The 12994-nt window shown below is 47.0% G+C and overlaps 1 protein-coding gene across 1 annotated transcript; it reads right to left on the bottom strand.

Moving 5' to 3' along the window:
* Window positions 1-1464: 1464 nt before the first annotated feature.
* LOC149525831 (protein maestro-like) lies at window positions 1465-5255 on the bottom strand. The gene is made up of 4 exons (XM_089776441.1): window positions 4912-5255; window positions 3731-3913; window positions 2691-2846; window positions 1465-1658 (listed from the first exon to the last, which is right to left on the bottom strand). The coding sequence occupies exons 1-4, from the start codon at window positions 5098-5100 to the stop codon at window positions 1509-1511; spliced, it is 678 nt and encodes a 225-aa protein (XP_089632567.1). The 5' UTR covers window positions 5101-5255; the 3' UTR covers window positions 1465-1508.
* Window positions 5256-12994: the final 7739 nt, after the last annotated feature.

The raw sequence follows: 12994 nt of genomic DNA, 5'->3' as shown, positions 1-12994 counted from the left end.
GAGCTTCCACCCCAAAAGCCCGCAGAGCCAGCCCAGTCCTCCCCATCGGGGGCGCGTACCCCATTCCTCCCTCAACTCCTTCCCCTTACCCTTCCCTAGCCCCTCTTCTTGATGTACAAAATAAAGGACAATTGTGTTCAAAAATGGAATCTGTCTTTATTGAACAAAACTGGGGGAGACTGGGAAAAGCGGGTGGGAGAGGGGAAGAGAGAGGGTGGCAGAGGGGAGGGCAACTAAAATGATCAGGGGTTGGGAACAGGTCTCATATGAAGAGAGGCTAAAGAGACTGGGACTGTTCAGCTTAGAAAAGAGGAGACGGAGGGGGGACAGGATAGAGGTCTCTAAAACCAGGAGTTGGGTGGAGAGGGTGCATACAGAAAAGTTCTTCATTAGTTCCCATAAAGAAGGACTAGAGGACACCAAAGGAAAGGAATGGGTAACAGGCTTCAAACTAGTAACAGAAAGTTGTTCTTCACAAAGCACAGAGTCAACCTGTGGAACTCCTTGCTGCAGGAGGCTGTGAAGGCTACAACTAGAACAGAGTTTAAAGGGAAGTGAGATCAAGCCATGGAGGTTGGGTCCATGGAGTGGTATTAGCCAGGGGGTAGGAGAGGTGTCCCTGCCCAAAGTTTGTGGAAGGCTGGAGAGGGATGGCACGAGACAAATGGCTTGGTCACTGTCTTCGGTCCATCCCCTCCAGGGTCCCTAGGGTTGGCCGCTGTCGGCAGACAGGCTACGGGATAGATGAACCTTTGGTCTGACCCAGGATGGCCATTGTATGCTCAGGGCTCAGGGTCGTGGGGTCTCAGTGGACCACCTTGATTTTCATGCACTCCTGCTCCTGGGTGGCCAGGCTGGCAGCTCTCCTGCCCTAGCCGGCCACCTTCCTGTGCCTAGTGCGGAGATCGTGGACGAGGTCCACGATGTCCGCACTAGCCCAGGAGGGAGCCCGCCTTTTGCGGTCCCGGGCAAGCTCCCAGGACCCGCCAGCCTGGTCCCGGGAAGAGGGGGAGGGCTGGGGGGCATCGGGTGGGTGGCTCGATCCGCACCAGGTGCAGGGTCTGCTGGCTGGGTGCTGGCAGGCTTGCACCTGGCACGGGCACCGTAGCCATCCCGTGCCCCTTTAAGGGGTCCGGGGCCGGGAGGGGGGCATAGAGTTTCCCTGGTGTTGGCCGGAGTGGCCACCAGGGAAACCTGGGGAGGGCTAGCCTCCCACTAGTTCGCATTAAGGGGCTACACAGCCCTTAATTCGAACTAGTAAGTTTGAATTAGGCTTAATCCTCGTGGAATGAGGATTACCTAGTTCGAACTAAGCGCTCCGCTAGTTCGAATTAAATTCAAACTAACGGAGCGCTAGTGTAGCGCCTATGAAAGTTAGTTCGAACTAACGTCCGTTAGTTCAAACTAACTTTGTAGCGTAGACATACCCATAGATACTTACATTGCCCATCACACATTCCCCCTGCTTCTACATCACAAGCCTATGCTGTCAATAATCTCATATAATTCTATAGGTCACTCACAAGGTGTCTGCAGATATCCATCTGGAGCTCCTCAGGGTTCAGCTCGGTTCTCCAACTAAGATGCTCATTAAGTATAGTTTGGAGCCTCTTCAGTCCCAAAAATGGGGCACAGAGATGAAATGTAGCTCTGCACTCCTGAAAAAGAGGGTTGCACCAGTGAATTGTTCCATAACACGTATTGTGCTCATTCAAATGGAACTCATGTCCTTGACTGCTCATCTACCCCAAGAATAAAAGGGATTCCCCTGAAGTAATAGACAGAAAATATGCCAGCATGACTTTAATAGGGGGAAAGGGATTCTACTTCTGGAGTATTGCATCCAATTCTGGGCACCCCATTACTTAAAAAATGTTGATACATTGGAGAAAGTCCAATGGAGGGCAACAAAAATGATTAGGAGGCTGGAACACATGATTTACAAGGAGAGGCTGAGGGATTTGGGATTATTTAGTCTTCAGAAGAGAAGAGTGAGGGGAGCTTTGATAGAAGGCTTTAACTACCTGAAGGGGGATTTCAAAGAGGATGGAGAGAGGTTGTTCTCAGTGGTACTAGATGACTGAATGAGGAGCAATGGTCTCAAGTTACAGTGGGGGAGGTCTAGGTTGGATATTCGGAAAAACTATTTTACTAGGAAGGTGGTGAAGCACTGGAATGGGTTACCTAGGGAGGCAACGGAACCTCTAAATCTAGAGTTTTCAAGTCCTAGCTTGACAAAGCGCTGGCTGGGATTGTTTAGTTGTGGCTGGTCCTGTTTTGGGCAGGAGGTTGGACTCAGTGACCTCCTGAGGTCTCCTCCAAACCTATGGTTCTATGATTTTATAATACTGAAAACTGGAGATAGCAGCAATGTTTTTTCAGAACAGATGTAGCTATGAAAGCTGCTTCACTAGGCATAGCTGTGATCTTTCCTCTGTTGTGGGGAGGCAGGAACGTGGGGTGCAGAGATAGGCAGGAATGAACTCTTGGGATCAGACCCATGACCTATCCTGAACTCCAGTGAGACAACCCTGGCTGCTAAGGACCAGCCTGTCTGGGATTGACTCAAAAGGAGGGCAATGAACTGAGGGAAGAATTTAGGTCTCCACTGCAGGAAGGAATAGCAGAGCTCCCCTGGCAACAGGAGGAAGATTCTTTTTGCTTAGTATTTAAGTCACTGTCATTCTTACCATTGAAACTTCAGGGCTTGGATCTTGCAGGTGCAGCAGAAGCGTGACCCAGCTCTGTCTAACCTGCTTGGCAAAATAGTCCTTCCATTTTCTCTTTGCAGAGCCGGCCAGGATACCAAACAGGACAAAGGCCAATGCACGAAGAGTGTTGTCCTTCTATAGCCAAGAAAGACACACAGGTTGGTAACGAAGAGATAACCACATCATGTATCTAGCACAGCTGTCTCTTCTACATTAGAGTAGAGTGATTCCAACTACAGAAGTTTAGAAGAACTGGAATTAATCAAGTTTGGGCCAAATGTGTTGATTCTTCAAAATACTTTGAAGACAGTTCAATTTTGACAAAATTCTTCCAGAAGCCAAGTAGGGGTACTTGGTCAGCTTCTTGGTGACCCATCTAGCAGGCTAACTGAGATCTTGGGCTTCCTGGCCCTCACCTTCAGAACAGCCTGTTTGGCAGGCTGACAAGGAGCCAGGAAATGTGTACCCTGGCACCTCTAATTCCCAGTGCTTCCAGGTTCCCTGTCTCCAGCATAGTCTGCCAGTAGACTGCCCTCAGGCAAGGCTCCCAGTAGAGCTGGGTTGAGAATAGTATTACTGTTTCACAAAGAGATTTGAAATTCGGGCTGGGGGGTGTGTCCCTCAAATAGGAACAAAACCAAAATTTGAAATCTCAAACTTCTCTGCAAAATGGAATAATTTCAACCAGGTGACATAAAAATCGTATGGAGCAGGCCCAAAACAGTCCATTACACCCTGTATGCCCATTTTCCTTGTTATGCAGCTACCTAATCTAGTATTCATACTTCCTTTGCCATTCTCATTGGAAATAAAGATGAACAGAAGGGTGAGACTGAAGGAGCAGGGATGGCATCCTCATTTTCTTAATTCTCTGCTCCGCCATAAAACACATCTCTTCCCTAAGGCCTAAAATCACTTCATTCTGACATGAACAATGCCCAGTGAGGACACATCATGCATTGTAAATGGAGCCTCATCAATGTCAGCTGAACTGGGGTTGAAGGCTTCTGTTCACGTACATTATCGAAGTACTTCCGGATCTGTATGGTGAGGTCTCTGAAGGAAGAACCTATGTCCTTCCCTTTCAGCTCCTTCAGGACTTTGGCCAGTGCCTTCATGCATTCGATAATGATTTCAAAACTGAAAGTCTCTTCTAAAGTCCTGATCAGTGTCTCCAGAAGAAACTTCTTGTACTTTTTCACCTGTTCAGACATATGACATTAAAAAACACTTTCCACTAACCACATTTCTAATATGTTTTTTTAGCAATTATGAAGCAGTGGGAATTTCATCTGCCCCCTAGTGACCTATAGCTATATTTTACATCAGGTACTAGCTACAATAAGCCAAACTCTGTGCCATATTACACCTATGTAATCCTATTAGATTTCTAATTACTTAGATTTGAAGGCCAAAAGGGACCATTGTGACCTCCTTCACAACACAGAACCTCCCCAAAATAATGTCTGTTTGACTAGAGCACCTCTTTTAGAAAAACAGCCCATCTTGTTTTTAAAGTTGCTACTGATAGAGAACCCACCACAACCCTTGGTAAATGGTTCCAATGATTAAAATTACCATTAAAATGTATGCCTTACTATCAGTCTGAATTAGTTTAGCTTCATTCCTCCCCCCCCCCCCCCCATTGAATCTAAAGGCACATTTTCTAGCCCTTTGAAAATTCTTGTGACTCTTCTCCAATTTATCAGCATCCTTCTTGAATTGCAGGCATGATCCTGACATAGTATTCTAACAGTTCTCACACCAGTGCCATAAGCAGAGGTAAAATAACTTCTTTATTCTTATTCAGAATCCCTCTGTCTATGCCTCCGAGGATCACCTCAGCTCTTTTGGTCACAGCTTTGTACTGGGCGCTTACGTTCAGCTGATTATCTATCATGATTTGAGTTTTTTAGTGTCTCTGTTTCCTGGAATAGAATCTCTCATCTTGGAAGTATGGCCTACACTCTTCATTCCTAGGAGTATACATTTACATATGATCATATTAAGTACATATTGTTTCCTTATGCCCAGCTTACCAAGGGAACCAACCTGCTGTGTATTGACTGCAAAGAGGTTACAGGGGTATGAGAGAGCAGAAGTTGGCCTAGTGCATTGTGCATGGCCTCTGTAAATCCTGAGCAATTGTTTCCTTTAGTTTCTCTAGTTATGCTGCATTGTATTCAGTATTCTATCTTACCTTCTCAGGTGCCCCATAGACTACATTTCCCAGGCCTCTTACAGCCATTCGACGGACAATCCAGTAGTTGTCCTCTAACCTTTCTTCTAAGATGTGTAAGACACACTTAAGCAACTTCTTCTCCCTGAGTATGGGATCAGTCATTAGCTGAAATAAAATCAACATGTCCATTAGCTCTAATATGTTCATTAAGATAGCGAATATAATTTGAGGAGACACGTAATACACTGTAATTTATTATTCTATATGAATGAGTACTGTGTTAAAAACATGGATTTTTCCTTTTAGGCACTATAATGGGTGATTGCTCATCCCTTGAGAGCCTCTCAGTGACTGCATTTGATACCACAGTCCTTTTCTCGCCCAGGTGCATCCTGCCAGTCGATCTTAGTGAGTCTTCCATGGCTCAGCCCTCTGGCCAAGTCCCAAAGTCCAAACAAATGCCTTTTAGGTCCTGTTGCCCTCACTAGGGTCTTCAGCCCCAACTCTGGACCCTTTATATTCTGTTCTTTGTTCAACCTCTCCATAAGCCCTGTCCCCTTCATCGGGTTTATGCCACTGGGGAACCTGGGCCTGCCCACTACTCTTGGTTCCAACCTAGAAATAGCAGCGAGTCATTGCTTCATTTCAGTTCATTGCTACTTTTTCCTTGGGTTCTTCCTATGGGGCCACTTTCAGTTTCTCCCTCAAATTATATGTTTAAGGCTCGTAAGGACTCTCTCGCTGCAAATTCAGCTTCAGAAAATGCTGCCTGAAATAAACCCCTGTGAATTGGTTTGGCCAGAGAATAGCATCCTTTCTTGGCCCTCCACTTCCTGAAAGAAACTGACCTAATAAAGCCCTGTAGCTCCATATATCTGAGCCAGCTGGGCTCTGATTGGCAGCTTTCATGAGGCCTCTCTAGGCAGACCTTGAAAACCCACGTTTGTGACTCCTTTCCTAGGTGGGGTGTAGAAAGATTTTGGGGCACAAACAGATTCCTAGAACCACCAGATGAGCCTCTAAAATAGCGACTTAGCGTAAATGTGAAATATGACACAGACGTTATAGCAAGGCTGTGGAGAGGGAGGATGCTCCAGTAGTTAGCAGCCTAGGACTTAGGAGGTTCCAGTTCAATTTCCTGCACCCTCAAAGACTTCCTAGATGATGTTGGGCAAGTCACTTAGGCCTTCTGTGCATCAGTTTCCTCTTTGCAAAATGGGACTAATAGTGTTCCCCTGCCTCACAGGGGTATTGTAGGGATACATACTTTTAAAGAGTTTTGAGGCACTCAGGGTATGTCTACACTACCCCGCTAGTTCGAACTAGCGGGGTAATGTATGCATACCGCACTTGCTAATGAAGCCCGGGATTTGAATTTCCCGGGCTTCATTAGCATAAGCGGGGAGCCGCCATTTTTAAATCCCCGCTGCTTCGAACCCCGTGTAGCGCGGCTACACGGGGCTCGAACTAGGTAGTTCGGACTAGGGTCCTATTCCGAACTACCGTTACTCCTCGTGAAACGAGGTGTACCGGTAGTTCGGAATAGGCACCCTAGTCCGAACTACCTAGTTCGAGCCCCGTGTAGCCGCGCTACACGGGGTTCGAAGCAGCGGGGATTTAAAAATGGCGGCTCCCCGCTTATGCTAATGAAGCCCGGGAAATTCAAATCCCGGGCTTCATTAGCAAGTGCGGTATGCATACATTACCCTCCTAGTTCGAACTAGGAGGGTAGTGTAGACATACCCTCGGATACTACATTATCATTTTGAAGTACTCAGATAATACAAGTTTCTAAAAGGATGTTTTAAGGAAGATGGAGAAAAATTGTTCTCCTTGGCCTCTAAGGATAGGATAAGAAGCAATGAGCTTAAATTACATCAAGGGAGGTTTAGGTTGGACAGCAGGAAAAACGTCCTGCCTGTCAGGGTGGTTAAACCCTGCAATAAATTGCCTCAGGAGGTTGTGGAATCTGCATCACTAGAAATATTTAAGAGCAGGTTAGACAAACACCTGTCAGGGATGATCTAGACTGTGCTTGGTCCTGCCGTGATGGCTGGGGATTGGACTCGAAGACCTCTCAAGATCCCTTCCAGTTCGAATGTTCTATGAATCTATTATTCTACATTAATGAGAATCTAAGATAGATGTTAATGTATTTGTATGTTGCTTATTTTATAGTATTAGGACACTAGATTCATTTAGAAGATTTGCTGAGCTAGACCAAAATCAGGAGCTGTTGGTTAGTATTAGCCCTAGGAATTGTCAGAAAAGGTCTAGTAACTCAAATTCTATGGCTACATCTACATTGGCATGATTTTGCGCAAAAGCAGCTGCCTGTCTACACTGGCGGGGAGTTCTTGCGCAAGAACACTGACATTCTAATGTCTAAAATCAGTGCTTCTTGCGTAAAAACTATGATGCTCCCGCTCAGGAAAAAGCCCTCCTGTGCAACTGTTCTTGCGCAAGAGGCCAGTGTAGACAGGCCACATTAATTTCTTGTGCAAGAAAGCCCAATGGCTAAAATGGCCATCGGAGCTTTCTTGCGCAAGAGAGCGTCTACACTGGCACGGATGATTTTGCACAAAAGCGCCTCTTAGCGCAACAGCACATGCCAGTGTAGACGCTCTGTTGCACAAATATTCTAACGCAAAAACTCTCACGTTAAAAGTATGGGTATGTCTACACTACAAAGTTAATTCGAACTAACAGCCGTTAGTTCGAATTAACTTTAATAGCGGCTATACATACAAACTGCTAGTTCGAATTTCAATCGAACTAGCGGAGTGCTTAATTCGAACTAGGTAAACCTCATTCTACGAGGAGTAACGCCTCGTTCGAATTAAGTAGTTCAAATTAAGGGCTGTGTAGCCACTTAATTCGAACTAGTTGGAGGCTAACCCTAATCAGGTTGCCCTGATGGCCACTCTGGGCCAAACCAGGGAAACTTTTCTGCCCCTCTCCCAGCCCCATAGCCCTTAAAGGGGCACGGTTTGGCTACAGTGCCTGTGCCAGTTGCAAGCCTGCCAGCACCCAGCCAGCAGACCCTGCACCTGGCATGGCATGAGCCAGCCACCCGCTGCCACCCAGCCCTCCGCCTCTTCCCAGGACCAGGTTGGCGGCTCCTAGGAGCCTGCCCAGGGCCACAAGAGGCAGGCGCCCGCGTGGTCTAGTGCGGAGATCGTGGACATTATCGAGGTTTGGGGGGGAGGCCTCCAGCGTCCACGACCTCCACACTAGGCACAGGAATGCAGCCGTCTAGGGCAGGATAGCTGCCAGCCTGGCCACCAAAGGCCACATTCAAATCCAGGAGCAGGTTTGCATGAAAATCAAGTTGTTCCAGTGAGACCCCCGACCCTGAGCCCTGCGCTTAGAACATAAGAACATAAGAATGGCCGTACTGAGTCAGACCAAAGGTCCATCTAGTCCAGTAGCCTGTCTGCCGACAGCGGCCAACATCAGGTACCCCAGAGGGGATGGACCGAAGACAATGACCAAGCGATTTGTCTCGTGCCATCCATCTTCAGCCTTCCACAAACAGAGGCCAGGGACACCATTCCTACCCCCTGGCTAATAGCACTACACGGACCCAACCTCCATGAATTTATCTAACTTCTCTTTAAACTCTGTTATAGTTCTAGGCTTCACAGCCTCCTGTGGCAAGGAGTTCCACAGGTTGACTATAAGAAGAACTTTGTGTGAAGAAGAACTTTCTTTTATTAGTTTTAAACCTGATGTCCATTCATTTCATTTGGTGTCCTCTAGTCCTTATATTATGGGAACTAATGAAGAACTTTTCTTTATGCACCCTCTCCACACCACTCATGATTTTATAGACCTCTATCATATCCCCCCTCAGTCTCCTCTTTTCTAAGCTGAAAAGTCCCAGTCTCTTTAGCCTCTCTTCATATGGGACCTGTTCCAAACCCCTAATCATTGTACTTGCCCTTTTCTGAACCCTTTCCAAGGCCATATCTTTTTTGAGGTGAGAAGACCACATCTGTACACAGTTCTGAAGATATGGCGTACCATAGTTTTATACTTCCCCTCCTCCTTCTTCCCCTGGCTTCCCCCTTCCAGCTCCCTCCTCCCAGGTTTCCACCTCCCCTCTCCCACCCTCTTTCTTCCCCTCTCCCACCTCCTTTTCCCAGTCCCCCAGAGGTTAACTCACCCCCCCCCGCCCCCAGTTTTGTTAAATAAAGAGAGTTTCTATTTTTGAACACGTGTCCTTTATTTTTTACATCAGGAAGAGGGGGCTCGGGAAGGGTAAGTGGAAGGAGGTGAGGGAGGAATGGGGCACGAGCCCCCGATGGGGAGGACTGGGGTGGCTCTGCGGGCTCCTCGGGGTGGAAGCTTTCCTGTAGGGCCTCCTGGATCCTGACAGCCCCCTGATTGACCTCCCCCAGATGGCAGCCTGCGGCAAGTGCAGCCGGGCTGATGGTCGAGTGCTGTAATGTGCCGAGTGTGGGCATTCAGGGCACTCCAAGACAGGACTGCTTTGCTGTCCCCATCGAGTTAGACAAGCAAGCGGGGAATCCTGAGAACTGTCTGTCCGGGGTGGGGGTCGGGTCCTTTTAAGCACAGCCCTCGGCTAGCCTGAGGAAGCAGCTCCACACCTTAAGTCCTAACCTGATGCCCTGACGGCACTGGTTCTGGCCAGCCTTAACTTCGGTTCAGGGTCCACTCAATGTGGACATGCTATTTCGAATTAGCAAAATGCTAATTCGAATTAGTTTTTAGGTCTAGATGCACTCATTTGAATTAGCTTATTTCGAATTAACTAATTCGAATTAAGTTAAATTGAATTAGTGCTGTAGGTTAGACATACCTTATTTGCGCAAAATCTTGCCAATGTAGACGTAGCCTATCTATATCTTTCTCACTCTCTCTTAACCAGCAACTAGAATAGGCAGCTAGGCCAGGCTAGTATAGACCCCAAAAATAACAAAGAGAAAATGATTAAGAAAGGTGTAATGAAGTTCCTTGTGAGATTTCCTTACAAAGGACACATTCTACTATCTAAAATGAATTCCTATGAAGTGAACTGTACAACTCCTCAGAGAAAGGTAAACAACAGATAACAGCCTAATGGTGGAACTGCTCATACCTGAGCAAAGAAAGCTGTGCTGGTGCCTCGCTGATTTTCTGATGGGGAATTTACCCAGGGGAGGAGGCTCTGTATGATCTCCACTGTTATTAGTCCAGATCTTTGCAGAACACTGGAAGACAAAAGGAACCACTTATGGGGCAGACTGTGCACTTCAAAAGCTTAGCTGCTATGACCATACAACTCTAAAAGCTACGCATGGAAGCTCTGTGTTTCTCACCCAGGGCACCCCGCACAAAGCTATACCTGAAAGTTCCCTGTCAGTCACTCTATTTGTTGCCGATCCCTGAGGATGAAGTGCTGTCTCCTAGATCTCTTACCTCACCAGCAAACACACCCCCTCGTGGTGAGTCTGCGGATTTTCAAGAAGCATCCAAGTTCTCTGCTTCCAGAGTGTTCTTATCAGCTTCTCATTCACAGCCTTGAAAAGCACAGCCTCTAATGCTTCAATAGAAAGCCTGGGGGAAAAGAGGCACAGAACTGTAGTAACCAATAGAAAGGCACAGCCTAAGCAGTCAGGAAACCCCAGTTACTTGTCAGGTCTGTTGTTCATTGACAGTTCATCCATTGACAGTGTCCTGGGGACCACTGTTTTTGGAAGGACTTAATTCCAGGAGGTATTTCAGTCTCATACATCTCATATTACTAGTGTTGCTATGGACAACATTTTGCAGTCACTTTCTCCTATCTGCAAGGCGTATGGGCACTAGCACAGTACAGTAATATGGAAAAAATTCACAATCAGACCCCAAAAGCTGGGACACAGAGAGATTAGTGATCACTAATGGATATTTTGGGGCCCTATCTCCAGCGAGATGTGACAGGGTGCTGAGAGCTTGTACTTGGGGTCAGCACTCTGGTAACTACTAGTACTAATTAGCTTCCCCAGAGAAAGCCTAATTGGATAGAAATGTACCTGATTGCCTGGCTAGAGTGGGGCTATAGAATCAACAAACCTATTATCCCATTAATAAGGAATCTGCCTAAAGGGACACACAGAGGAGTGTTTGAGGGAAACAGAGAGCAAAAGAGACAAATGCTAGGAGAGCCTTTCAAAGGGAGTTCTCTGAATGGAAACACTTTCCCTCCATCTGGAGGAGGGACTAGAAAGCTGAGATATAATGTAACGGTGCTATGCATGGACAGGCGGATTAAAACACTGCACATAGTCTACACATCGGTATGTACAGACAAGAAAGTCTCAACACGGGCAACGACTCCTCCGAAGTTTGGAGAGTTTTATGACAGGAAATGGAAACCAGCCACAGAAGGTAGCGTTCTGCAAAGTGGGGCCTGAAAATAACCCTGATGTAGTTTTGGCTACCCTTAAAAGAGCAGCAGGTGGACCTGCGAGACACAGAGCAATGTGTGCCCTTCAACTGACACCACACAGCAGTGCGGATGGGAGGAGCTGCTGGTGCAGGACACTGGTTCCCAGGCATGACAGGGCCATGCGCCTCTCTGTTGGTCACAATGGCTCTTGGGAGCAGAGCCCTGTGGATGTGCAGAACCCAATGTCTATCTGCAGATCTCCGTGTCCAGGGGTAGATGTTTGTATTCGCGCAGGGCTCTAACCATTTTTTGCCTGTATTCTAACTCATTATCACTGACATCTCTGTTCTTTGATAATATACCAGTTCTTGTTTTCCCTATAAATACATCTAAGTGTTGTATGTTTTCCAGAGCTGAGTTCTAAAGTATAAGTGTAAGCAGGGCAGTGTGTGCTGAGCTTGTGTTTCTCTGTTTGGTTTAGTTTGGTGTTTGTTTGTTTGTTTGTTTGTTTGTTTGTTTGTTTGAAGGAGCTTCTAAAAGGTTTGAAATCTAGAAGCCTATGTTAATTGGCTGAGCCTCAGTGGGGGGAGGGGCTACCAGAGCTATATAAGCCTGTGAGTCCGCGAACAGGGAGCTTGGAGAGGGACTTTGGAGTGGGAGTTTAGAGGGCACTAGTGACTTCTGATCTTCTTTAAACCTAACTTTTATAATAATCTATATTCCAGAGATTTAATAAGCCCAGTTTTTACTTAAATTTATTCATAAAAAAATGGAGACAGAAGCCCAGCAGCAGAGTGGGGGCTATCCTGTTTATTACGTCGAGTGTAACATGTATGATTACCTGCCCTGTGGGCGAGTGGCGTATGTGTGCACCTGTTGCAAGGAGCTCCTGGCCCTCAGAGACCGAGTTCGGGCTTTGGAGGCCAGGGTGGCTGAACTGGAGGATCTAACAGAGGTAGAGAGCTATGTTGATGAGACTTTCCAGGACACTGTAGTACTGTCCCACCTCCAGTCTGAGAGTCCCAGTGCTCTTAAGGAGGATGAAAGTCTCAAGGGAACAGAGAATTCAATGGGAGCAGAGGGAAACCATCCCGTAGTTGGGACCCTCCTTCCCGAGGATGTTGCGGTATCCTCTCGCACCAACGATACCTCTGAGGGGGAGGGAATGCCAGATGTTAGGAAGAGGCAGGTGTTAGTAGTGGGTGATTCGATCGTTAGAAACATAGATAGTTGGGTTTGTGATGACCAGGAGAACTGTATGGTCACTTGACTGCCTGGTGCAAAGGTTGTGGATCTCTCGAGGTATCTAGATAGACTTATGTCTAGTGCTGGGGAGGAGCCGGTGGTCGTGGTACATGTAGGTATCAATGACATAGGGAAGGGTAGGAGAGATGTCTTGGAGGCCAAATTTAGGTTGCTAGGAAAGAGACTGAAATCCAGGACCTCTATGGTGGCATTCTTGGAAATGCTTCCAGTTCCACGCGCAGGACCAGCTAGGCAGGCAAAGCTTCAGAGTCTCAATGCGTGGATGAGAAGAGGGGTTTGGATTTATCAGGAACTGGGGACACTTTTGGGAGAGGGGGAGCCTATACAGGAAGGATGGGCTCCACCTAAACCAGGGTGGAACCAGACTACTGGCACTAAACATTAAAAGGCCGTAGAGCAGTTTTTAAACTAAGAGATGGGGGAACGCTGATTGGTGCGGAGATGCACGTACATCGCAGG

The sequence above is a fragment of the Pelodiscus sinensis genome, chromosome 1 (assembly GCF_052426305.1).
Source record: "Pelodiscus sinensis isolate ZL-2025 chromosome 1, ASM5242630v1, whole genome shotgun sequence".
Classification (NCBI taxonomy): domain Eukaryota; kingdom Metazoa; phylum Chordata; order Testudines; family Trionychidae; genus Pelodiscus; species Pelodiscus sinensis.
This window is presented reverse-complemented; position numbering and strand designations above follow the sequence as displayed.

What these genes read in the sequence shown, in the direction of transcription:
- LOC149525831 (XM_089776441.1), bottom strand. Translation starts at nt 5,100, where the DNA reads ATGAACATATTAGAGCTAATGGACATGTTGATTTTATTTCAGCTAATG. An exon ending in TCTATGGGGCACCTGAGAAG is followed by an intron (nt 3,914 to 4,911) that starts GTAAGATAGAAT and finishes ATGTCTGAACAG; the next exon opens with GTGAAAAAGTACAAGAAGTT. An exon ending in CAAGCCCTGAAGTTTCAATG is followed by an intron (nt 1,659 to 2,690) that starts GTAAGAATGACA and finishes CCTCTTTTTCAG; the next exon opens with GAGTGCAGAGCTACATTTCA.